Genomic DNA, 22,194 nt, shown 5'->3' on the forward strand with positions numbered 1-22,194 from the left:
ATTAATTCAACATATTCAATTCGTGTATTCTTATCAGTACTTCAAAGCTCATTTCACAAACTCCAGGTCATCATGTTTGTTGCTTATATATAATATTATACATCGTATATACCATACTATATTCAACTATAATACGTATTTCTTTACACATTATACAGTTACACATTCATATATATATACCATTATTACAATTATTATTCTTATATCTTACATTTTCTAGATCTACGGATATTACATGTGTACGGTATAGTAATAACTGGCAGTACAACTTTTAACAGTAATGGCAGGAATAACTTTTTTGGTCATTTTCGGGAACGAAAATTTTCGTCCCGGAATCAATTCCTATGACCCTTTTTAGAATAATTGGACGCCTAGGAACTCAGAAAACACAACAAAAAAAGCGTATGATCAACAGCAGAGAAATTCCGACGCCAAGACCAGCAGCAGAAAAATTGAGAAAATAGGTCTTTCGTCTTTTGGCTGTAACTTTTGATCCGTTGCTCGCAGCGCATTTGGACTGCGCTCAATCGATTTCTTTCGCAAAATTACGTCGGAATAGTGCACTAAAGAATTAATTACAGCACATTCCAAAGTCGTCGAAATTTTCGCCAAAAATCCAAAGGGGTTAGCCTTAATTTTTTTGCAATTTGTGGAGCTGAAAATTTCTGGTCTCCGAATTGATTTGTATGACCGTTCCTAAGCCAATTGGAACCCCAGGAACTCAAGAAACACATCAAAAAAAGCGTAGGACCGTTGCTTGCAGCGTATTGGGGCTGCGCTAAATCGATTTCTCTCGCAAAATTACTTCGGAATAGTGCCCTGCAGAATGAATCACCGCACTTTTTAAAGTCCTCGAAATTTTCGCCAAAAATCCAAAGGGGTCAGCCTTAGTTTTTCCGCGATTTTTGGAGCCGAAAATTTTTCGTTTCGTAATTGATTTGTATGACCCTTTCTGGAATTATTGGACGCCTAGGAACTTAGAAAACACAGCAAAGAGAGCGTGTTTCCAACAGCAGAGAAATTAGGATGGTAAGAGCAGCAGCAAAGAGTGGGCGTTTATAAATTACGTATCGTACTTCCTGAGCGATTTTATCCCTCTCAGCTCTCTGTAACGCTTTATAACGCAAAACGTCTGCCACCCCTTCCTCTTCCTTATTTCACCAAGTGATAACGTAACGCCAACTACATATTCGACACAATGAATTCGCTCGCATGCTAGCAAATTTCGAACGAGAAATCAATGCAAAACAGTTCGTTACATAACAAAAGCTCAGACCCTCCCCTGTAAGCTGGGAATCGCTCGCTTAGACCCGCTCCACCCTAAAGTGTATTACGTAATCTATGGACGGCCACATAGTAATTACGTAGAAAATTTTTCGGTTTTTCGGATTTAACTCTCGATTTGTTGCCGGTGGAGTCATGCATGAATCCAGACGATGGCCATTGGTTTCATCTGTTACGGCATTTCTTTCATCATACTAATGATGTACTTTATGTTGTCCAGAGCGAAGAGAGGCCTACGAGGTCAATCAATATAAAACAGGCTTTACATTTCAGGCCAAGGAAATGAACCCTGCAGAGATTCTGATACTAGCGATACTCTCCTTGTGAGTCTGCTCGCGCGAGCACTGACTCAGTGAGACTCTTAATTCTAACAGGTCAAACAATGGAAAATGTAACAAGTGGCCAACCTCTTCTTCGTAGTCTCTGGCTCTGGCTCTGACTTGTCTTTCGCTCGCCTCCGCCTCGTACTGCGACCTCCACACTTGGTCTAAAAAAGCTTACTTTTTGCCCTTGGTACACAACATACTGTTCTGCTGTGTGGAATTAACGAAACAGTAGTGAATTATTGCAATTAAACTTGGAGAAAAAAAATTTACTTTCTAAAAATAGAACAGAATTCTCTGCCTGTTAGACACCCTGGTTGGAAGTTCGTACAGATTCGAATAGAAGCATACACAAATCTAATGAAAATTCTTACGTTTGAATAGCGTTCTCGTATTCAATCCGATTCTGTTCAACATTTTGTACAAGTATCCTGGGTTGACAAAGAGTGTCCCTGGTTAAGAGGGGTCATATGCCCCTGTCTCGCAATTTTCAAACTAGCCGTTCAGAAATGTTTCTTAGGTCAGAAAAATATGTGACCGCCGGTTCATAACTCAATAACCCCCTTTATTCTTTCCCGGGGGTAAAAAATTAAATTTCATGCATTTGATTTTTCATCACATGCCTTGATTATTCATAAAAGTTAAAAATCAGTATATTTCAAAAGAACTATGTCAGATTTTTGTGAGTGGTACGCCACGTCGAAAGTGACGATATTTACACTTTTTTGCCATTCTTTCACCATTTTGAACGGCTCAAAACTTTACGAATGCGCGAAAAAATTAACTTCTTATTGCACCATAAAACAATTTTTGGCAGTTTTCTATGATTTTGCGATCAAAATCTTTAGTACTATAAAGGTTTTTGTAATAGCACAAGAAATGCCAAAATTTGTTTAGATGCCTCAACGTAATGACAATATTGTTACGAATCATGTATGCACAAAAATTTTCAAGACATTCTTTACTTGTACATATAAAAACGAAGGATTATTTTTCATCCAAGATTAATAGAGTTAAAGGGCTAATATTTTACACATCATCTCGTGAGATCACGTAAAATAATACAATAGATTAGCATAGAAAGCGATTCTTTAATGCCAAAATAGTTCATATCCATATTTATTATGAATTCGGTAACTGCATTTCAAATTCACATGTTTGTATGCATTGGTTTTTGTATGAGAGTAAAAAGTATGAATTTAAAAACTCGTTCGTAGCATACGCATTGTCGTTAGTGTACATATAAAACATATGTATTAGTGAATATAGCTTGAAGTTTGGGAGAAAACTATATCCTTTAAGTTTTCGGTATAGAACAGATTTCACAGAGGCGAATCTAGGGATCATGACGATGAAATAGCGTTGGATGTGCAATACTTGTTTTCTGGCATTCACACAGTTTCACACAACTCCGTAAAGTATGTCTCTTGTACAATGGATTGATCAGATCTTAGAATACAATAGAAACCTGTAATGGATTCTTCGGCTGCTGTTACAGCTCCTTAAATAAACCTTCAATTTATTTCATAAAAAGGCGTGCCAAGTACCAGTTACTACAAATTTTTCATTTCATCAATACTTCTTCATTTTACACATATATTTCGATTTTTATTAACAGGCGTGTAATGTACTATATTCAATGTACTTAAGTTTGGTGATGTACCTGACAATCAAGTTTACTTACAAAATTTCCTGTACATCAAGAAAGTATTATTACCAATATCCAACTTTACTGTGTTTGGCGCTAGCATTCTGCACCTTTGTTTGGGAGGGGGGGGGGATTAATACGTACCACTAACTTACCTTTAGTATGTCAGACTTGCAGTCGATTTACGATTAGTTAGGCAAAAGTCAAACATTCAACAATTCTACCAAAGAAAGTTGCATTTTTTGATTAGCACTAGTCTTGTATGCAGGTCCCGCAACTCTGGTGGTGGGGACTACGTCACTTAATGTCCATAAATTGAGTAGTTCCTGTATCTACCATTGGAAATACTACTTTATAGGGATGCTGGTTTCAAAACCAGAATTGTGAACAAAATTTTACATCCATCTCTATTTGACAACTGATGTGAATTTCATGACCACAGCGATAAACACAGTCAGAAAGAAAACTATTCAATTGGTGGACAGTTTGTGAGTCCCTCTCACCATAAAATATTGAGCGTGACCCTGTATAAGAGACTCAACATTTCGACAACAGGAATGATGTTAAAGCTACGACATATTATATCCATGACAGATTACAACAAATTGCAAAAATCACTAAAGTTTTACCTCAGACTCATGGTTTTGCATACAAAGTCTACAAATAGGTAATAAAATGGCAACTTTTCGGCCAAAAACAAAAGAATTACAAAATTCTCTTAACGTTGTTTATCAATAACCTTCATATCAACTTGAGTCTGTGTGGAATGTGTTTCCCAATATATCTCACCCTATGCATGAGAAATAAATACCTTGAAACGGTTTAAGTGACATTACATATGCATGTTTTCGAGAAAAATACGATATTTCGGTACATTCTCCTTTTTATGTTTTAGCTATCTTTATGTTTCCTACATTCACTTAGATTCTGTGAATCTGTAAGGGTTGTCACATTTCTTATGTAATTATGTGAATCATAGATCGTCGATCAAGAAGCTATTTTTGCACCCAATGGCTGAGGTCTTGCGGTACGATCCATCCTTCTCTGTTGCTGTTCAAGCATTCGTTGTTGTCTCTCCTTTCGCTTCTGTTCTCTTAATGCTTCAGTCGGGTCTCCCAATTCTTTTACTGTCTCTTTTTCCCAACCAGCAGTATTATCCTCCCATTCGCCAAGTTCGTTCTGAGAATTGTTGTAAATTTTTATCAATTGAAACAATTAATTGGGCTACAAGCTAAGGCTAACGATTCCTGGTGTACTTCTTTTATTCATTAAAGAATGTCAAATAATGTAACTTCAAAAATTAAAGTATTTATACATTGTCAGTTCTTTTTGCAATATTTCCAAAAATTGTTTCCGGATGTATCTGAATTTCACATAAACGTAAGTTATGGGTTTTCAAAAAACTTTCTATGTTGGCCGTAAATACAACTTATAATTGTCACAATTTTATATTGACAAGAGAATCTCACTTTAGGTTACTGTTACAGAAAAAAATATCAATCAGTAATGAAAAATGGCTGATATATCAATATACATTTTTAATTTCTTAAGGTAGTTTGACTGTGATATCATGTGACCAATTCAATAGTTTATATGAGAATTCATTTCATTCTATTGTCTACCATTGATTCACTTTAAAATTTTTTGCAGCCCGATCCGTTGAATGTCAGGAAATGCATTCTGGTTGTCGAAGACTATGTTTGTAGGTAGTCTGAGATATATTTATTGAATAACCGACAAGTTATACGATTTATGGAGGAAAAAACTGACTACCCCCCTTGGGCTGTGGAAAATCTTCAAAGAACTAAATTCGTCTACTGATCTACAGCTTTAACCAGCCAGTATTAAATTACAGTAAACATTGTACTGAGATACTTACGGTGGGTACAGGGTCGGCTATGACTGCAAATTTGGACGTATTCCAGTTTTTTTCCTCCTGTGGCTTATTCTTGATGAGAATTTTCGTTTGTTTTGTTATTTTTGGTGTCATATCCTGAAAAGTTTTAATGCATATGGTCACAACAATACTGATATAACGTAAAATATGATAAAAACTATTTGTCACATTACGAGTTTGATGCTTTGTTTTCAATTAATACCTCAAAGAAATCAGGTTGTACTTCATCATTGGGTGGGTCTGGTGGTTTGGCCACTTGTTGTCTATACTGTTCAATCTTTGCTTGAATGATGTTTTCTGGTTTGTCTGGTACAACAACAATGGGATTATCTTCCCATTGCGTCCACTGTTCTAATTCCTGTAGAAAACATTTAAAACTGTTATTACGATCACAACATGGCCAATTATTTTTCCACCGCATGTTACAGTATCCAAAAGTACTACAAGTTTACTTCTGTATTTTGAAAGAAGAGCGTAAAGCAACTTCTACGCAGCAAAAAAAATTAAAACAAATCTCTTGTCTATAAAAGAAAAGCAAAAGAATAGATTAATGGCTTTGCTTTGAGTCTTGTTTATACCGTGTGATTATTGACGTTGTTGGGTACGACCCCGATGGCAGAAAGCGGTATGGATTCACAGGAAGATCTCCTACGTTTTCGAAAACAGCACATTGCTCGCCTAAAGACTCCAAAGATAATGAGGAACAGTGCCTTGATTCTATTCATCACATATTGAAGGGCCATTACACTGGGTTTACCTAGAATTAGAGCCAAGCTCTAACCCAGAATTAGATTTGTTTTTAACAATATCCACAGCTCAAATAGCTACGCAGATTAGAGTGTTTAAAAAACTTCTGTACATGACGAAGTTCATATTTCATTTGCCTCTATATTCAAGTGAATAAAGATCTGATTGTGCATAGGCGTGTTAATTTCATATCGCGATTTTTCGATGTCGGCTTTTAAAGTCTTTAGAGAATCCTAACCAATAGTTGGTACACGTATACTCAACCTAACCAAAAAATTCAGGTCGTCATATCATCTGATTACGCGAAGTTTACTTGTTTAACCGGCTTACTTATATTTATTGTTATAATAATTTATTATTTTTGTAATTATTTTTAAGAACCCTGCGAAATATCGGTCCGTAAGTATTACCAATCTATGTATACACTGAATACATATATATGCATATGTATATACAAGTATTATGAGATATATAATATATATACATAAAAGAATATCATAAAATACAAATGGAGTTTCATCAAATGTGTACGTAGCATATTGTACAGACACTTCACTGATGCGTAAGGTGCGTTTCAATATTAGCTATCAGTGCTGTCAACAATCTTTTATCTCTTTTGGGCTCTCGACGTCATGGCTAGCTCTGCCTCTGTTCTAGGGAGTTTTAGCGCTGCCAGCTAATTTCGGAACGCACAGATAAATTCTGACACGTTCTAATTAGTGATAACAACTCGCTGCTAACGGTGTGTTCCGAAACTAGCGAGCAGCGCTAAAAACTTCCTAGGACAGAGGCAAAGCTACTTAAGAACTCCGCAGTGCAAAAGAGATAAAAGATTATTGACCAAATTAGTTACCAAAAACTAGTTTCTTCAACTTCCCAGATCTAGTTTGCTTTCCTTTTAGGTCAATTTTCTAACACAGCACGACACTTAAAAGTGATATCATTGGTGTTTTCCTTTTGATCCGACCAATGAAATCATTTATTGTCGAGTTGTGGTAGAAAATTGACGTAAAAGAAAAGCGGCCCCTATCTAATCACGTAACGATAATATATATTATGCATCGTATGCGTACATGCCACTGAGCTTTATGTTAATGCCATAATTGCAGTCAGAACTGTTCAATATCGAATTCTATCACGTCGGCGTAGTTTCAACGAGTGGTAGTTATTAGGGTTATAATCAGATTTGTTAGCGACTCCAGGCTCATACCACGGTAATATACATCCCAGCCTACTAGCATATGACAATAAATAATGGTTTAAAATTTGTCTATCATTTGAAAGTCTGTAACATGGATAACACCTACTGATCTATATATAAACTCTAGACGAATATACAATTTGCATTAACAATTTCGTAAACAATAATTTTGATAATTCTAAACAAACCTATATAACGCAGCAAGACCACTAGCGAATATCTAAATGCACAATGTGTTTGGTTTTCACATTATTCAATTTCTCAAGTTATCGCTGTAGTGCCTATACCTGGTATAATTTTCCGACACTCCACATTGTGCAACTTGAATACATTTACCGATGATTTTTTCAGGAATTCCTCAAGTGCAAACATTCATTTACTTATTAGTAATTGAAAGTAATTCACTTTAAAATGCAGAGTGATTACAGCGATTGCAAACAAGATTTAAGACGAAATGATACGGTAAGTTGTAATCAAGCTGAACCTAGCGGTCTCATTGTGAGTTATCGGCCAAACATTGCCGACAATTAAGATAAGACTGTAGAACTGGACAATCAGAATTTTGTCAAATTTCATGAAAAAGTTATATTGGATTATAGGCATCAAACGTTACAGCATTATTATATTTAAACAAAGTTGAGTTTATGATACTAAACCTATCAACCGCAGCTAGGAAATCAATATGGTAATCATAATTGAAATAATACAGTATAGCCTGATAATCAAAATTTTTCCAAATTTATGAGAAAGTAAATACTCCTCTAGAACGATGACAAAAAAAACTCAATAGCATTATGCTATTTTAAAATAAGGTTTAAGTTTGTAATCTAGGGAACCAATTATAATAATTGTTTTCTTTCTTCTTACAACGACAACTACTCTAGTTTTAACTATGGAATTTGATTTCCACAAAATTAATGAAAATTTTTATTTTTCCACAAAACACTATATTTTTTCTACATTATTTTAATATTTTTTCCAGCAGTCAGTGTTGGAATCATTCATTGCTGGATCCTGTTCTGGGACAGTGTCCACTATTTTATTCCAACCTTTGGATCTAATCAAGACCAGACTTCAGAGTAAAGTAACACGGCCAGTAGGGTAGGTAAGAGTCTATTCTGTCATTTCAACGTCTTATTCTACTACCTTGGTGGAGACGATGATTGTCCCTATAATTGATTAGTAATGAGGTTACAATTCCTTAACACTGTTTATATGAAGACGGTTGCATTACAGTTTTATTCGTAGAGTATGCCACTGTTAATTGCTATTCCCATTGCATGTGTTTAAGGCAGTGTTTCAACGAGTGAGATAATTTTTTACTAAGACTTTTATTAATACATAATATTATTCACTAATGCCCTAGCACGGAGACTACCAACACAAAAAATTTAGATTCAGATGTATAATATATCTGTCAGTTAAAAAAGAAAGTATTTTTAAATCTTGGAATCACGGTTGAAATTCAGTATCAAGTTTCTCATTGTAAGTGCATCGTATTACAGTGAAAGTGATCACTTGGAACAGAATAGCTTGAAAGTGTAAAAGCAAATCTTCGATTTTTTATGTACTTAAGGGTATGTAATACTCCTATCTTTACCGACCGAGCAAACTTATCCTTATTTTTGATATATTGAAAAAATAAATAAACTAGAATGATTCAAATTTTGACAGTACATCGCTCTCGTATTGTAAAACGAGAACGTTAGTTAGTATTCCAAATATCATCACAAAAATGTGTGGTTTTTTACATTCGCGGTTTCTCAAACGCCAGTTAATGGCGGAGACGCGCGAATGTTGAAATAGCAAAAATGTGAAATATGTAATAAATCCATTCCTTAATTTTGAAGAAGTCTGAAGACAAAGCTAAAAGGACTAGTAGTCATATTTAACACTACTAGTCATGATTGAGTTATTTAAATTATGGTAAGCTCATTTTCACGTGTAACAAGTTCAACTTACGAGTTTGAGATTCCATTTTCAGCTTAGATATTCCAGATTTCATTCTTCATCAGTGTCATGATTTTTGAGTAAGGGTTGAATGTTACGAGGTTGAAGTTAGTGATATTGACGTAACGAAACATTTTTGAAAAATCGCTATTTGGTGAATTTAGAATCATTTTGTAGTAGTTGCGTTTGCAAAATGTGAACATATTTTACTCTACATAACTTTCCTAAACACATGCTGTTGAAATAAACGTTAACTCTGGCATTGCTTTTCCGTTCAAATATTAAAATAATACTGTAAATAATAACAAACTAAGCCTAATAACCTTGAAAATGGTGTAATTATAATGCAACACACACAGAAAAAAATATTCAGTCACTGGAGCCTAGCCATTGGAAACGGTGAAAACTAGGCGCAGTACATTTGTTTTTCGAGTATTCATTATTTTTATTTTCATGTTACAAACCCCCAATAATTCCTGCAGATTGTGTCACACATAACTTTTCAAAATACGTTTCATTCTATTCTCAACAACTTATGTTAGTACTTGGTGGGTGCAGGCAATGTGAGATTTCCGTACACCAATCATAGTTCTCTGACATACCTTGTGATGTTAACAATTCCAGTAAATTATATGTAGCAAAAATTTGAAGTATCGTTTTAATCAGTACGATCTTACGGACGCGTAGCGTAGTTGAAAACATGCGATCCATTACCTCACGTAATTCATTTATTGAATAATTTCTTTCAAACAGACATAATGTTTCCTTTGTGGTTTAGTGTGAAAAATGATAATTTACGATGAACTAATCTATTTTATTTTATCACTCCAACCATATGATGATTTTGACAAATTTTTATTACCAATTATTCATATATATATATATCTATATATATATAGCACCCCTTCACCGGGAATATTGGATATTGCGATCTACGTAATACGTAATGAGAACGTGTTTGGATTATGGAGGGGCATTACACCAGTAAGTACACCGAGATACAAAATTGAAATGCCCTCTGATTGTGAGTATATCTGAGGAATTTCGTGTATTTTTACTTAGCCTCGGATCGTCGCCATTTTTGATTTGATTAGTATTATCGAATACGAGTTTCAAAGATCTGGTAAAATGTAAAGAAAATTTCCTGAACAATGAATATTTTGTCACAATTTTGTTACCTCTTGCAGAAAAAACTTTTCCTTGCTATTCAAGCAGAATAAGGATATTCCATGTACTCGAATAAATAAATAAATAATTATACAGAAAAGTTAAAACACTACAGAAAGTAGTATCTAGTACCTAACCTTTATTGCCTTGGAAGTTAATAATTATTTATTACTGTTGTGGCTCAATTTAATGTTATACATTTTTTAGGCCGTTCTTAAAAAACTAAACAACTGGTTGATTCGGATGACCTAAATAGGGCCAGTCTAAGAATTTCCGATTGAGATGCGTTTCGAGCCCATAAGACGTTGACAAATTAAATTTTCTATTTTCTTATTTTTATTTTGCAATTTAAATAACTGAACAACTACACGACCAATGAAATCCAAAATTGAATCAATTTTAATATTGAGAAAAGAAATTATCTACTTGTAATTTTATTTAAAAAAAAAACGATTGCATTGTACCGAAGTTGTAATAAAATTGAGAATATGCTGATGGTCCGACGTTGAATGAAAATGCATGGAATTTCCTATATGAGGCGTTTTCCACCAACTGAGCCACTTTTTTTTATCCTCTCGGAACTGTTATAATTGGCTACATAGTAGTCCTACTTAAAAGTAGTCTTTGTGAAGTTTTTCAGATTTTTGAATTCACTCGTTTCGGAAATGGTTTTTCTTTTAAACCCGTATATCGTGGAAGATTGGATCCTGGCAAGATTTTTTTTTAACATAAACAAGTTATTTTTTTCCATGAACTATTTAACGTAATATGGATTTTTTTTATTTTTTTCTCTGCAATGCGACATCCCTGATTTCGCTGTAAATTTTACAGCGCATTTGTAGTCCAGTTGAATTAGATTAAATTCTATTTTGGCATAACTGAGGCTAACCGATTTTTTTATAGGTGGATTAGACTCTCGCAAATAAACCCTAAAGTTTTCCGACAAAGTTAGGTCCTAGTTTGGGCGCAAAAATGTTAACATAATTGAAAAGACTCCTTTCGTGGATGAACTATTTTCCTATGGGTTATACGTGTGGACTGTAAATACAAAAGTTTTTCATCTCATCGTTATTTAAGAAACAAGCCTTTGCGTGATCAATCATCGTTATTTGTTCAAGCGCAAAATGAAAACCCCATGAAGTTTGAGTTTTTTTATTTGTTGCTACAAGTGGATAAATAATTAACGTGTGGCTTTGAAACTCATCCTACAAGTAATACAATGTAGCCCCTAAAGAACAGGGAAAAGATTTCTTATCTGTGTCATATGACAAAATAGCTATCAAAATTATAACATGTATTGAATTAAATGGCTCATAGAAAAAACAACTTGTTTAGGTAAAAAAAATTTTTTTTTTACACGACTTCAATCTTCCATTATACACGGGTTCAAAAAAGCAACCATTCCCCAAACGAGTGAAATACAAAATCTGAAAAAATTCATAGAGCGTACCCTTGCGTACCTTTCAGTACGTTACTATAAAACCAATTATGGAACAGATTCGAGAGGATAGAAAAAATTGGCTGAATTGGTGGAGGACGCCTCATATAAGCACCTTTCGGCGCATAATCTTTCTGCTTCTACCATTTATACCTCCGTGATTCGATTAGAAATTTCATATTGCCTGTACTTGCTTCACAACAATGCAATTGCAATACTGTCTACAAAAAAAAAAAAAAAAAAAAAATCACATTATTAAAAAAGGTACAATCGTTACAAAGATAAATGAGTTCAAACAATGACATAGGCAAGTTGAATTACATGCTTATAATTAACCCCTAAACTCCAGCATTCGTTTAGAGTTACGTTTTTCTCATGATTATGAGGATATCCCAAGTTAGTGATTACGACTCAAATCGGATGTGGCAGTGAAAAAACTGTTACTTACCATGCATATTAACTTCACAGTCCCTAATCCGAGTGGTACCTGGGGTTGGATTATACTTTGCTTCATTAAACTGGTTGCAAAGTACTCTTCATCTCAAAGAGCCGTTAACTTCCCTGGAAGCAATTGCATTGGGTATTACCGCTCGTTCTATGGCTGGCAGTATGCTCATTCCTGTTACAGTTGTCAAGACACGATTCGAGGTAAGAATTGCGATATGACTTCACCTGTTCATGATCAGTGTGACTTTTTATCTGGGACATTTCACAACAGTTACATGGATAATATGAATGGTATTATCTGGCAAAAATGACAGGCCGGAAGTTGCGATCGCCAACGATAGTTTTTATAACTAGCGAATGAGAAGTGGTGGGCTTTGCGTGGCAGTTTTGCGGGACGCGAGTGGCCAATATTTTCTCCCAAGGGTCGAAAGTGAGGCAACTGCGGACTGCGCATGCGCAAACATATCTTTACAATACTGAGATGCAATTGGCTACTTTCGTCCCGCTAAACCGCGACGCTAATCCCTGTTTTCATGTGCGCATGCACGTCACTATGGAAAAACTGTTCGTGAGTTTATGATACGATAAATCTTGTAGAAACAAGTGTGATATTTATTTAATACGTGTTTTCAGAGTGGCATTTACAAGTACAGTAGCATGCGCTCGGCTCTATATGCTATTTATAAGTACGAAGGTATCAAAGGTCTGGTGTGTGGTCTAGTGCCAACGTTATTTCGCGACGCACCTTTCAGTGGGCTGTATCTCATGTTCTATACTCACTGCAAAAAAGCAATACCCCAAGGTACGATATACATAAAAATAGCAATTTATGTGGCATGCCCGTAAACCGCCTGTTTTTTTGGCAAGGATAAAGATTTCAGGTCGAGCTGAAGGCAAGCCGGAAGCAAGTACTGAAATTATCCGAGCTAAAAAACGGTTTACGGGCATGCCACATACAATATTTTTTACGGTATGGACATTGAAAAGCAAAACGAAGAGTGAGGTTATGTCGCGATCTGTTCGACGAAGCTACTTTATTCGGCAGTTTGGGATGCGCACTTCAAATTGCGCATCAAAACTGCGGAATAAAGACTTTATTCCGCAACTTTGTTCGCTGCCGTTTAAAGCATCACTTTACGGAATAAAAACTGCCACAAAAACTGCCAAAAAGAGAATATTCTCGAAATTGTGAAATAATAATTTGGAGCAGCTGAATTATATTCTATAATTATAAATAATATTTCAGTCGATTTCTGTCTAACGTCTTGAATAATTTCAATATGGACGAAAGCACGTTTTACATATTTTCGAATTTCTTATTGAGGCTAGAGTCAGTACGCTGATTGAGTTGTACGTTCGACGTAATTACATCTTATTTTTCCTCAGATTACAAAAACTCCAGTAGAACAACTTCAATTCACTTTGCGTGTGGACTGTTTGCTGGATTATTGGCTTCGTGTGTAACTCAACCAGCAGATGTAATAAAGACCAGAATGCAGATTTATCCTCAAGAATTCAAAACACTGTACACTTCTCTTGTTTCTGTTTATAACGAACACGGAATCCTTGGATACTTTAAGGGGATCGTGCCTCGTATGTTACGGAGAACATTAATGGCTGCAATAACGTGGACGATATATGAAGAAGTAAAGTTATTTTAATTGTATTACGAACATGATAATTCGTTTCCAATGATAATTAATTTTCATAAAACCTAATTTCTCTTTCTATCTGTTTTCAGGTAACTAGCAAATAGACAACGTTTTCGGTGGTGGTTATTCGTTCCGGTAATCAGATGAATAGAGAAATCATAGTGTTTTAAAATACGTGTATTGTAATGTGGCTATTTGGTCTGTGGATTGGGTAGTTCAGTGGCCAGAGCAGTCGCCCAGAAAGCGAGAGGTTCCAAGTTCAAAGTCCTTGCTAGTCCAAACCGTGAAACATTTTTGCCGAACCGACCGAATTGCACGTCACAATACATGTCTGTGCAAATGTACATATAAGGAATATACCCGAGAAGTTTGCTCATCATACACATGTTTATGTTTGTGTGAAATGAACCAAGGAGGATATTTTTGATTATAACTGAGCGGTATAATTAAATTATAAATTATAATTAGGCCTAAAACGTATGAATGATGAAAATGTAAGAAATCATATTTTTAACCATACTGTGAGTATTTTTATGCAGAAAATTACGTATAAGTATATTTAGAAATAATATCTAATGCGAGAGCTAACGGAAACTGTAAATTCGAATGAATCATAAAGAGTACGAGGATTGTCAATTAAACTATTGTATATACGATAATAATAATACCTATTCTCTTCAAAGTTACAATAAATAGTCTGGAGGTTTTTCTTTCAACTTATAATTAGTATTATTGTTTTACGATTAACGTTTACATTGAAATACTAACACGGCTTATAATAATCAACTGTGAAATTCTCACGGTCAACGATATGGTACCGATAATTTTTGTACGTTGTCAAGTCCTGGTCACGCATCTCGCACGTGTGATCCCAAATTTTTCTAATTACCGGTGGGAAACTTGGCACTCCAGCTGTTGTCGCGATGTCATCATAGTAAGCCCACTGTCTGTCTTTCAGCTTAATTATGTGTCTCGCCTGCGAAAATCGATTAAATGAATAACAATAAAAGATAGCGATTCGCAGTAACATACAAGTCTCGATACAAGTTATGTTTATGACGATGATGATAATGTGGCAGTAATAACACAGTAATCACTGACAAGACGCATGATAAAGCAACAAAAACATATTTTTTACGGCGTGGGCATTGAAAAGTCCACTTTTTGTGGCAGTTTTCGTTCCGTAAGTGACGCTTCATACGGCAGCGAACAAAGTTGCGTAATAAAGTCTTTATTCCGCAGTTTTGATGCGCAGTTCGAAATGCGCATCCCAGACTGCCGAATAAAGTAGCTTCGTCGAACAGATCGCGACATAACCTCACTCTTCGTTGTGCTTTTCAGTGTCCGTACCGTAAAAAATATTATATGTGGCATGCCCGTAAACCGTTTTTTGCCTCGGATAATTTCAATACTCGCTTCCGGCTCTCTTTCGGCTCGCCTTCAGCTCGACCTGAAATCTTTATCCTTGCCAAAAAAACAGGCGGTTTACGGGCATGCCACATAAATAGCTATTAATGACGGATGAAGTGTCTTGGATTAAAATTTTTCACTTGGTACTATTGGGAAGTTTTGATAGAAATCTAACAATGGAATCCAAAATCGAACGAGAGAATTCGTTGTGAAGCAATTTTAGAACGCAACAAATAAATTGCGAACACAGAGTTGCTGTTTATTCGACTGACAGATGTTATGACATTTATGTGACAGCTTTGCCTACGTATTGACAGCTGTTTCTGTGTTACGTATCAGAAAAAACCTGGAAATAAGGAAATGTCAGGGAATTTGAAATTAGTCAGATAAACCAGGGGATGTCAGGAAAGGTGGTTATCAGTCAAGAAATTTTCCTCCCGTTCGGTTATGAAAAAATCTTTTTTTTCTCGTATTTTCATTTTTTTCTCAACAAAGAAATTTTGGATTGAGCTTGAAAGTGCACTAATCTGTCAAGGGTAAAACACGAAGCAATGAATTGAAAATACCGCAAAACACGCAACGAATTGTCTTTTTATTGAAAAATAACCGAAGGAAAGTTATCCACTCGGTCAACCGCTAATATATTCAAAATCCAACACCGAAAAGAGAGTGAGACGCACTATTAAATCTTTAGGACTATTTTGTGTCCTCATCGGTCATGAGTTACCTACATTAAATTCTTGAAGTTCCGAATACGATTTACTAGTGATGAAAGAAAAATTAATAATAATTAAAAAGCCGTTCAACAAACCGGAATTCCCTCCTGTAATAACTTTCGCTTTTCCCTCTGGATATCCTCGCGCATTTCTGAGGAGGAAGGTAGTTTAACGCGACCGTCGATAATCTTCAGGATGTACTGGGCCTGAAGGTGGAACATTGGAAATGGGATAGCAAGTCCCGGTAGTCCCATGAAGAAGAGATTCTGTACGTCTGTGTGGACGAGATATTTGTAAACTGGTTCCACGTGGTTGTCCTTTGTATTAATATTCACTTTTTCAGATAGGAATGGATACGTGAACTGGTAACCTACGATAAAATAATCAGCATTAATCAAATGGGCATGTACTAATAATAGCTATTTATGTGGCATGCCCATAAACCGCCTGTTTTTGGCAAGGATAAAGATTTCAGGTCAAGCTGAAGGCGAGCCGAAAGAGAGCCGGAAGCGAGTACTGAAATTATCCGAGCCAAAAAACGGTTTACGGGCATGCCACACACAATATTTTTACGGTATGAGCATTGAAAAGCGAAACGAAGAGTGAGGTTATGTCGCGATCTGTTCGACGAAGCTACTTTATTCGGCAGTTTGGGATGCGCACTTCGAACTGCGCATCAAAACTGCGGAATAAAGACTTTATTCCGCAACTTTGTTCGCTGCCGTATAAAGCGTCACTTTACGGAACGAAAACTGCCACAAAAAGTGGACTTTTCAATGCCCATGCCGTAAAGAAGATCATTTGTAGTTTTTAATTCGAGGTGAGATCTTACCTGTGCAGTAAATAAACTCTTCAACCACCGCAGTAACTCCAGTTTTGAACACGAAAGTGCTTCCGTGGATTCTATCAATTCCTGCTACTTCTTTTACATTTTTTGGCAACTTGGAAATTTTTGGATCTGCCAGATTATGACTTAGGTAGATCTGAAAGGTCATGAACCAGTAAAAGATTTGAAAACAGGTGTAAAAATGTGAATAATTCAATGTCGGTAACAGGTTGTAAATGGATTTCATTCATTTTCTATTCAAGATGTTTTCTTATTGCAAGTGCTGACGCTCTTAAACAGCAAATTTGCTCATCTAAAATTCCTGAAGTATTCAAATTTGAGAGTCCATTTCAAATGACTTTTTTCAGTCCCCTAGGAATTAAGTAAATTCGTGCGACTACGAGCATCGCGACCTTTTTTAGTAGAGTTATATGAGGTTGTAAGTCTCACATCGAATGGCACTTGCGGACGCCTTGAACTTCAACCTAATAGAGTGAGAACAAATTTGCCGCATGTAGCCATTGCTTAGTTGCTTTTATAATTCATACGTAACGAACAATACCAAGTAAGGACTCGAACCTTGCTGTATATAAAAAACGAAACGTGTGGATAAATTTACTGCCCAAGGAAGGTAAACGATTCTATCGACCGCTCAACTAAATATAAATGTCTATAACGCTTTCCATACAGATTTGTCAAAAAATGAATTGAGCATGTAATAATCAACTTAATCTGAAATAAATTTGCAATACGACGTAATAAATCATTCTTAATTTTTACAGAATTCAAGAAATTATCAGAGCCATTTCAAAATCACGAGTACGCTGTTTGTTCGAAAGAAGTACAGGTATACGTGAACGTCATTGGGATTCCGGTTCGAGTTGTCAAGAATTCTTGCATAATTTTTCCACTGCCGGATCGGCAACAAACATTTACCACTTGGGCAGTTGCATTTTTGCAAGCGCTGCCATAACGGGATAATACAAATTCCAGTTCAAGCTATTTTGCGGGCTATTCGTGCAGAGCTAATGTAATTATCAAAATATAGTGACATTCAAAATACGATGATTTATGCAACTGTAAACAAGCTGTGAAAATAGCATTTTAGCGGTACTTTTCATCACATCATAAACTAATTCAATTACTGGAAGTACCAGCAAGTATGGCGAAATCTATTGTCGTTAATATTCTTGTTTTTCACAGAACGGTTCCATTTATTTTTCAAGAAATTGTTTATATTATTGCATTATTTTATTCGAAGCGTATTATTAAAGAAAACAGAACATAGCAATTTTTTATTTCCATTATTTGAATGTGAAACCTGTAGATTTGAGATTTTTTATCTAGCTGCTTTCGAGATTATTGCGCCAGTTTGTCGGGACAAACAGATCAAAATTTTTCTGAGAACCTGTTTTTCGAATACGAGAGGGTCGAAAACGCGAAGACTCATTAAAATTACAAAAAATAATTTTTTACCGAAACCAGCACTTTTCTTAAATCATTATAATTGATGAAAAGTAATGAAGATAAACTAACTGTTAATTTTCAATCATCCGGGAATCAACCATATATCAGATTTGTTTCTCAGAGTACAAGTTCTATTCAGATTTATTTTTCACTGCTTCAGGCGAATGCGGTGAGACATCGTTTAACTTGTTATAACACTCCGTAATACTATAAAAATATAAACCGATGTCCCCTATATCTGAATGAATAATAATAACCCTGAAATCCTCAATTTAAATAACGACCAGATAACCTTCTGCCGAAAACTAACTTTATTCATTCTGTACTTGCGGTTATTTCATAGCAAAAAGTATTTCGATCAAAAATGGAAATTTTACCTTGTCAGCGTACTTGGATACCTCGATGGCGATGTCCAAGCCAGACCACGAGGCACCCAGAATGCAGACCTTCTTGTTCGCGTACGTCTCTGGCTTCCTGTACTGATGACTGTGTATGGATTTTCCAGGGAAAGTCTCGATTCCAGGAATGTGAGGGACGTGTCCCACAGTATAATGTCCGTTGCAAAGTATCGCAGCATCAAAGGTCCTCGTCATTACAACGTTTGATTCCAAATCTTTGGAAGTTACTAGCCACAAAGTTTGGCCGCTTGGCAAACCTTCAGGCTCAACATGTTTCACTAACGTATTCAACTGCAGGCAGAAACATTGTTACAATTCAAGTTTTAGAATGTTAATGAAGAATCGTCTAGCGATTATAAAATTCGTATTCTTTACATTTCGAAAAAACTAAACGACGATTTTGACGACAGTCCTAAAAAAGTATGAATCTGTATTATGTTTTTTCTCGTGTGTTTTTTGGTGTTACGCCTGACACTGCTATTCCTAACTTTTTTAAAACGAACGAAAGGACTTGAGTCCAAATCCCCAGTTAAAACTCGGTTCACTACACATATGCAAGGTTTTTGGCTACGGTTACCTACCATTTCGTGGTCGTTTCCAGACCTGTAAATAAGACCTTGTTCCAACCCCTCCCTTCACCGATATTGACCCACACTATTTACCGACATAGACAAGGACAGAAAGACTTCGACTAGTAACCCTTTGAACAGTGATGGTACAATGAGCTTATGATTTCTGATTGGTCGAAGCCTAAAGCGGAAGTAGACGGAGCCATATACATATATTCTTTAGGAGGAACTACGAAAATGATACCGTCAATCTTTGTCAACCGAGTGAAATATCACTTTCTTTGACCAGAAGACTTCCGGCTTAGAGTCTTGTCTCATCATTCTCTAGAGGGTCGTTAACTTCGACAATACTTGTCTTCTTCCACTCAGGCGTCAATGACTCCAACGCAACGCATATAGTCTTTCTCTATAAGTGTATGTTTTTTCTGTTCCTCATTTAGTAGCGCCTTCTGACACGAAATAGGTTATTGGAACTAATTTTCGAAATGGTTGATGGTTAAACGCCGGACGTATGGATTTACGAATTCTGAACGTATTCCAAAATGTGTGCTAGGACGTGCGACATTTTGGAACACGTCCTGTATCTACACATATTTCAAAATACATACCTTTATATGAGGGAAGAGATTGAAGTGCTTCGTATAACTCCATAGATAATGCCGAACAACGCTGTGATGCACAAAAGACGGTCCATCTTGATCTTTGAAGGGGAAGTCAGGAATTTGCATAATTTCTTTTGGAACGTTCGTCCTGTTAATACATCATCATATAAAGTGGATTTCTTATGCAGTTTTGATCTAAGAGATGATGTAACGTGCAGACTGAGTGTTTTCTACATTTAAGTGTGTTGCAAACCTCATTTTTCCGCGGTAAGCACTTACAATAAATGCAGACTAGCCCCATTTGAGTAAAATGTAAGGGGTATTCTATTCAATCTTCATGCCTCATACTTGAAAATCTAACGTCAAACTACAAATAGAAGTCTAAGTGCACGTAACGTTAATTTTGATGCACTAATTATATGAGGCGTTCCATATCAAAGCCGCGAAACTCGGAGCTGCTCAGAGTAGACTTGTACCCTGAAGTGCCTATAATTAGTTTTGACTGATGAAAGCATTAATATTTTTTTTCGAAACTTTTCAATTTGATCTTGCATCGAGTATGCAGAAGTATTTGGCGCTGATTTGTGACAGGACAAAGAGATGGATTGAGGTTCATGGTTGGGTGTGGTAAATGTGAAAGCGAAAAGAAAAGAAGTCGCTATCTAATAGTCTATGCCACTTGGAAATATAGTTTCATTTACTTTGTCTCACCTGAGGTTCTTGTACATGCTGCTGTGAACTGGAAGTCCGTGAGAGTCGACATTCGTCTCGTCGGTATAAACCCATGTTCCACCAACCTGGTTGGTTTGCTCAAAGAGGGTGAAATCGAAAGTTTCTGGATTTGCAGCAAGACTTTTAGCCACGATGAGACCAGCGACGCCACCCCCAATAACTGCGACTCTCGTTTTACTTCCGGGCATATCTCTTCAACTTAGTGGAAACCGACTCAAGTATATTGCTAGAAAATAGTAATTAGAATAAGGTCATCATTCGAGAAAAGAAGAAGAGACGAGTCGAAGGGAAATCCTGATAAAGAGAATTATTACGAGAATATAAGATTTAGAGGAAATCGAATGAGTTGTCAAACGCTATCATGTAAACTTCCATCCACTGTATGGAGAAACGATATGATCTTCTTGAAAGAAATTAAGTTTTTTCGAGAACTTGGATGTTTACAAGGTCATTTGGAGGTTGAAATTACTTTTCTGAACAAGAATGTGTACTTTCGTTCACAGATTTGGATTCTACACAAAAAGGAGAGAAAAATTTTCTTTTAAACGACATTAATTTTTCACGATATTAAAACATTAATAAAGATACTCAATCCAACGATAAATTAAGAACAAAAATTATTTCAATAGATGCTCTAAATTATGCCCGTTAACCCTTCATGAAAGATGCATGTCGGTAGTGGTTGGTACCACGCTGTGTTTTCAACTTTTTCTTTGAACTATTCCCGTGAAAACAATCGCGACTTGTAAAAAGAAATAGTTAAAAATAAAAATCTGATAACTTTGAAATGAATGAATGAAATAAAATGAATTTTTTTGTCTGCAATTCATATCTGTAACTTAACCATGGATGAAGTCCGATTCCAAAGCTAATCGGGATGGGATGAGTGAATAAATAAAGTCCACAATTTCGCAAGAGATAAGAGAGCGCTTTCTTCGGCACAAAAACCCTCACGGTTTAGAGGGAAAAGCCGAAGCAAGTCCTGTATTTATTCAACAAAAATCAGTTCAGCGGGCTACGAAATAATATATTGGCTGGCGCGTTCCTTATTAAACAAATTAATCTAAATTGAATGATCATTCAATAATCTTAATCTACCCTGCCAAGTATGTACAACTCATCAACACGCCGGACTTCCGACTGTTACGTGGAAGTGAGGTAACGGGGAGCGTCCAAAATGGCTCACGGCCGTGCAAACAGCGGTTCCGATTTCTCGGGGATCCAACGCTGTTGTGATCGGGAGACAAGTGTGTCGCCGCGTCGACGCTCCTCCTAGGAACAGGCACCTCAGATCACCAAAATGTGGACCCCGTTCCCATAACCAACCCTAAAAATGCGATCCTTAAAACTACGTGAGATGGAAAGAACTCGACACCCGACCTAGTGCGGAAAGAACGCGGTAATCGCACGCACGGGCAGAATAGAGAGATTTAGCAGTACGTCCTACCTACTCGAGCGCTCGATTCTAAGTGAATCGCGCGCGCGCGTGAAGCCGGGAGCTGCGCGCGCGCCCTCTAGACCCCGTTTTTGCACAGTGCGCCCAAATTGTATTGTATAATTCACCCGAATGAAGATATCAATTACTGGCATAAACTTTGATGAAACAAAATAAATCACTTATTACAAGGGTGATTTGCATTCCGTTCTACCCAAATTTCAAAATGCAAATTTGATTTGTATTTTACTTCCTACTAATAGCAATATACAAATGTACAACTTA

At 36.2% G+C, this 22,194-nt stretch overlaps 3 protein-coding genes across 8 annotated transcripts; 1 reads left to right on the forward strand and 2 right to left on the reverse strand.

The window, feature by feature from the left end:
* Window positions 1–4,144: 4,144 nt before the first annotated feature.
* Window positions 4,145–20,699, reverse strand: LOC124410709 (receptor-binding cancer antigen expressed on SiSo cells). 2 transcript variants are annotated; one of them, XM_046889302.1, is made up of 5 exons: window positions 20,689–20,699; window positions 5,731–6,157; window positions 5,355–5,510; window positions 5,135–5,248; window positions 4,145–4,434 (listed from the first exon to the last, which is right to left on the reverse strand). In XM_046889302.1, the coding sequence occupies exons 2-5, from the start codon at window positions 5,893–5,895 to the stop codon at window positions 4,243–4,245; spliced, it is 627 nt and encodes a 208-aa protein (XP_046745258.1). In that variant the 5' UTR covers window positions 5,896–6,157; window positions 20,689–20,699; the 3' UTR covers window positions 4,145–4,242. The 2 variants fall into 2 exon arrangements, with proteins under 2 accessions (XP_046745258.1, XP_046745267.1); XM_046889311.1 differs by lacking the exon at window positions 20,689–20,699 and having other exon boundaries at window positions 5,731–5,976; window positions 6,092–6,316.
* On the forward strand, window positions 7,099–14,336 carry LOC124410675 (mitochondrial glycine transporter-like). Of its 3 annotated transcripts, none has more exons than XM_046889244.1 (8): window positions 7,099–7,196; window positions 7,450–7,562; window positions 8,083–8,201; window positions 9,950–10,034; window positions 12,124–12,303; window positions 12,736–12,904; window positions 13,489–13,748; window positions 13,844–14,336. In XM_046889244.1, exons 2-8 carry the CDS (start codon window positions 7,512–7,514, stop codon window positions 13,856–13,858), a joined length of 879 nt encoding a protein of 292 aa, XP_046745200.1. In that variant the 5' UTR covers window positions 7,099–7,196; window positions 7,450–7,511; the 3' UTR covers window positions 13,859–14,336. The 3 variants fall into 3 exon arrangements, with proteins under 3 accessions (XP_046745200.1, XP_046745192.1, XP_046745209.1); XM_046889236.1 differs by having other exon boundaries at window positions 7,450–7,559; window positions 8,080–8,201; XM_046889253.1 differs by having other exon boundaries at window positions 7,450–7,559.
* LOC124410646 (flavin-containing monooxygenase FMO GS-OX3-like) lies at window positions 14,375–20,702 on the reverse strand. Of its 3 annotated transcripts, none has more exons than XM_046889169.1 (6): window positions 20,454–20,702; window positions 19,749–19,890; window positions 18,551–18,862; window positions 16,713–16,863; window positions 15,976–16,250; window positions 14,375–14,730 (listed from the first exon to the last, which is right to left on the reverse strand). In XM_046889169.1, the coding sequence occupies exons 1-6, from the start codon at window positions 20,660–20,662 to the stop codon at window positions 14,518–14,520; spliced, it is 1,302 nt and encodes a 433-aa protein (XP_046745125.1). In that variant the 5' UTR covers window positions 20,663–20,702; the 3' UTR covers window positions 14,375–14,517. The 3 variants fall into 3 exon arrangements, with proteins under 3 accessions (XP_046745125.1, XP_046745142.1, XP_046745134.1); XM_046889186.1 differs by having other exon boundaries at window positions 19,749–19,840; window positions 20,454–20,628; XM_046889178.1 differs by having other exon boundaries at window positions 20,444–20,628.
* Between the last annotated feature and the right edge of the window lie 1,492 nt (window positions 20,703–22,194).

Source organism: Diprion similis, chromosome 1, assembly GCF_021155765.1.
Source record: "Diprion similis isolate iyDipSimi1 chromosome 1, iyDipSimi1.1, whole genome shotgun sequence".
Taxonomy (NCBI): Eukaryota; Metazoa; Arthropoda; class Insecta; order Hymenoptera; family Diprionidae; genus Diprion; species Diprion similis.

Excerpts from the sequence above, each read along its gene's own strand:
- LOC124410646 (XM_046889169.1), bottom strand. The coding sequence starts at position 20,662 with ATGCCCGGAAGTAAAACGAGAGTCGCAGTTATTGGGGGTGGCGTCGCT. Across the intron at positions 16,251-16,712 it reads AGAGTTTATTTACTGCACAG|GTTACCAGTTCACGTATCCA; the intron begins GTAAGATCTCAC and ends ATTTTATCGTAG. Across the intron at positions 14,731-15,975 it reads TATTACAGGAGGGAATTCCG|GCGAGACACATAATTAAGCT; the intron begins GTTTGTTGAACG and ends CGATTTTCGCAG.
- LOC124410709 (XM_046889302.1), bottom strand. The coding sequence starts at position 5,895 with ATGGCCCTTCAATATGTGATGAATAGAATCAAGGCACTGTTCCTCATT. Across the intron at positions 5,511-5,730 it reads ACAACGTCAATAATCACACG|GAATTAGAACAGTGGACGCA; the intron begins GTATAAACAAGA and ends TGTTTTCTACAG. Across the intron at positions 5,249-5,354 it reads TACAACCTGATTTCTTTGAG|GATATGACACCAAAAATAAC; the intron begins GTATTAATTGAA and ends AAAACTTTTCAG.
- LOC124410675 (XM_046889244.1), top strand. The coding sequence starts at position 7,512 with ATGCAGAGTGATTACAGCGATTGCAAACAAGATTTAAGACGAAATGAT. Across the intron at positions 10,035-12,123 it reads TATGGAGGGGCATTACACCA|TCCCTAATCCGAGTGGTACC; the intron begins GTAAGTACACCG and ends TTAACTTCACAG. Across the intron at positions 12,905-13,488 it reads CAAAAAAGCAATACCCCAAG|ATTACAAAAACTCCAGTAGA; the intron begins GTACGATATACA and ends ATTTTTCCTCAG.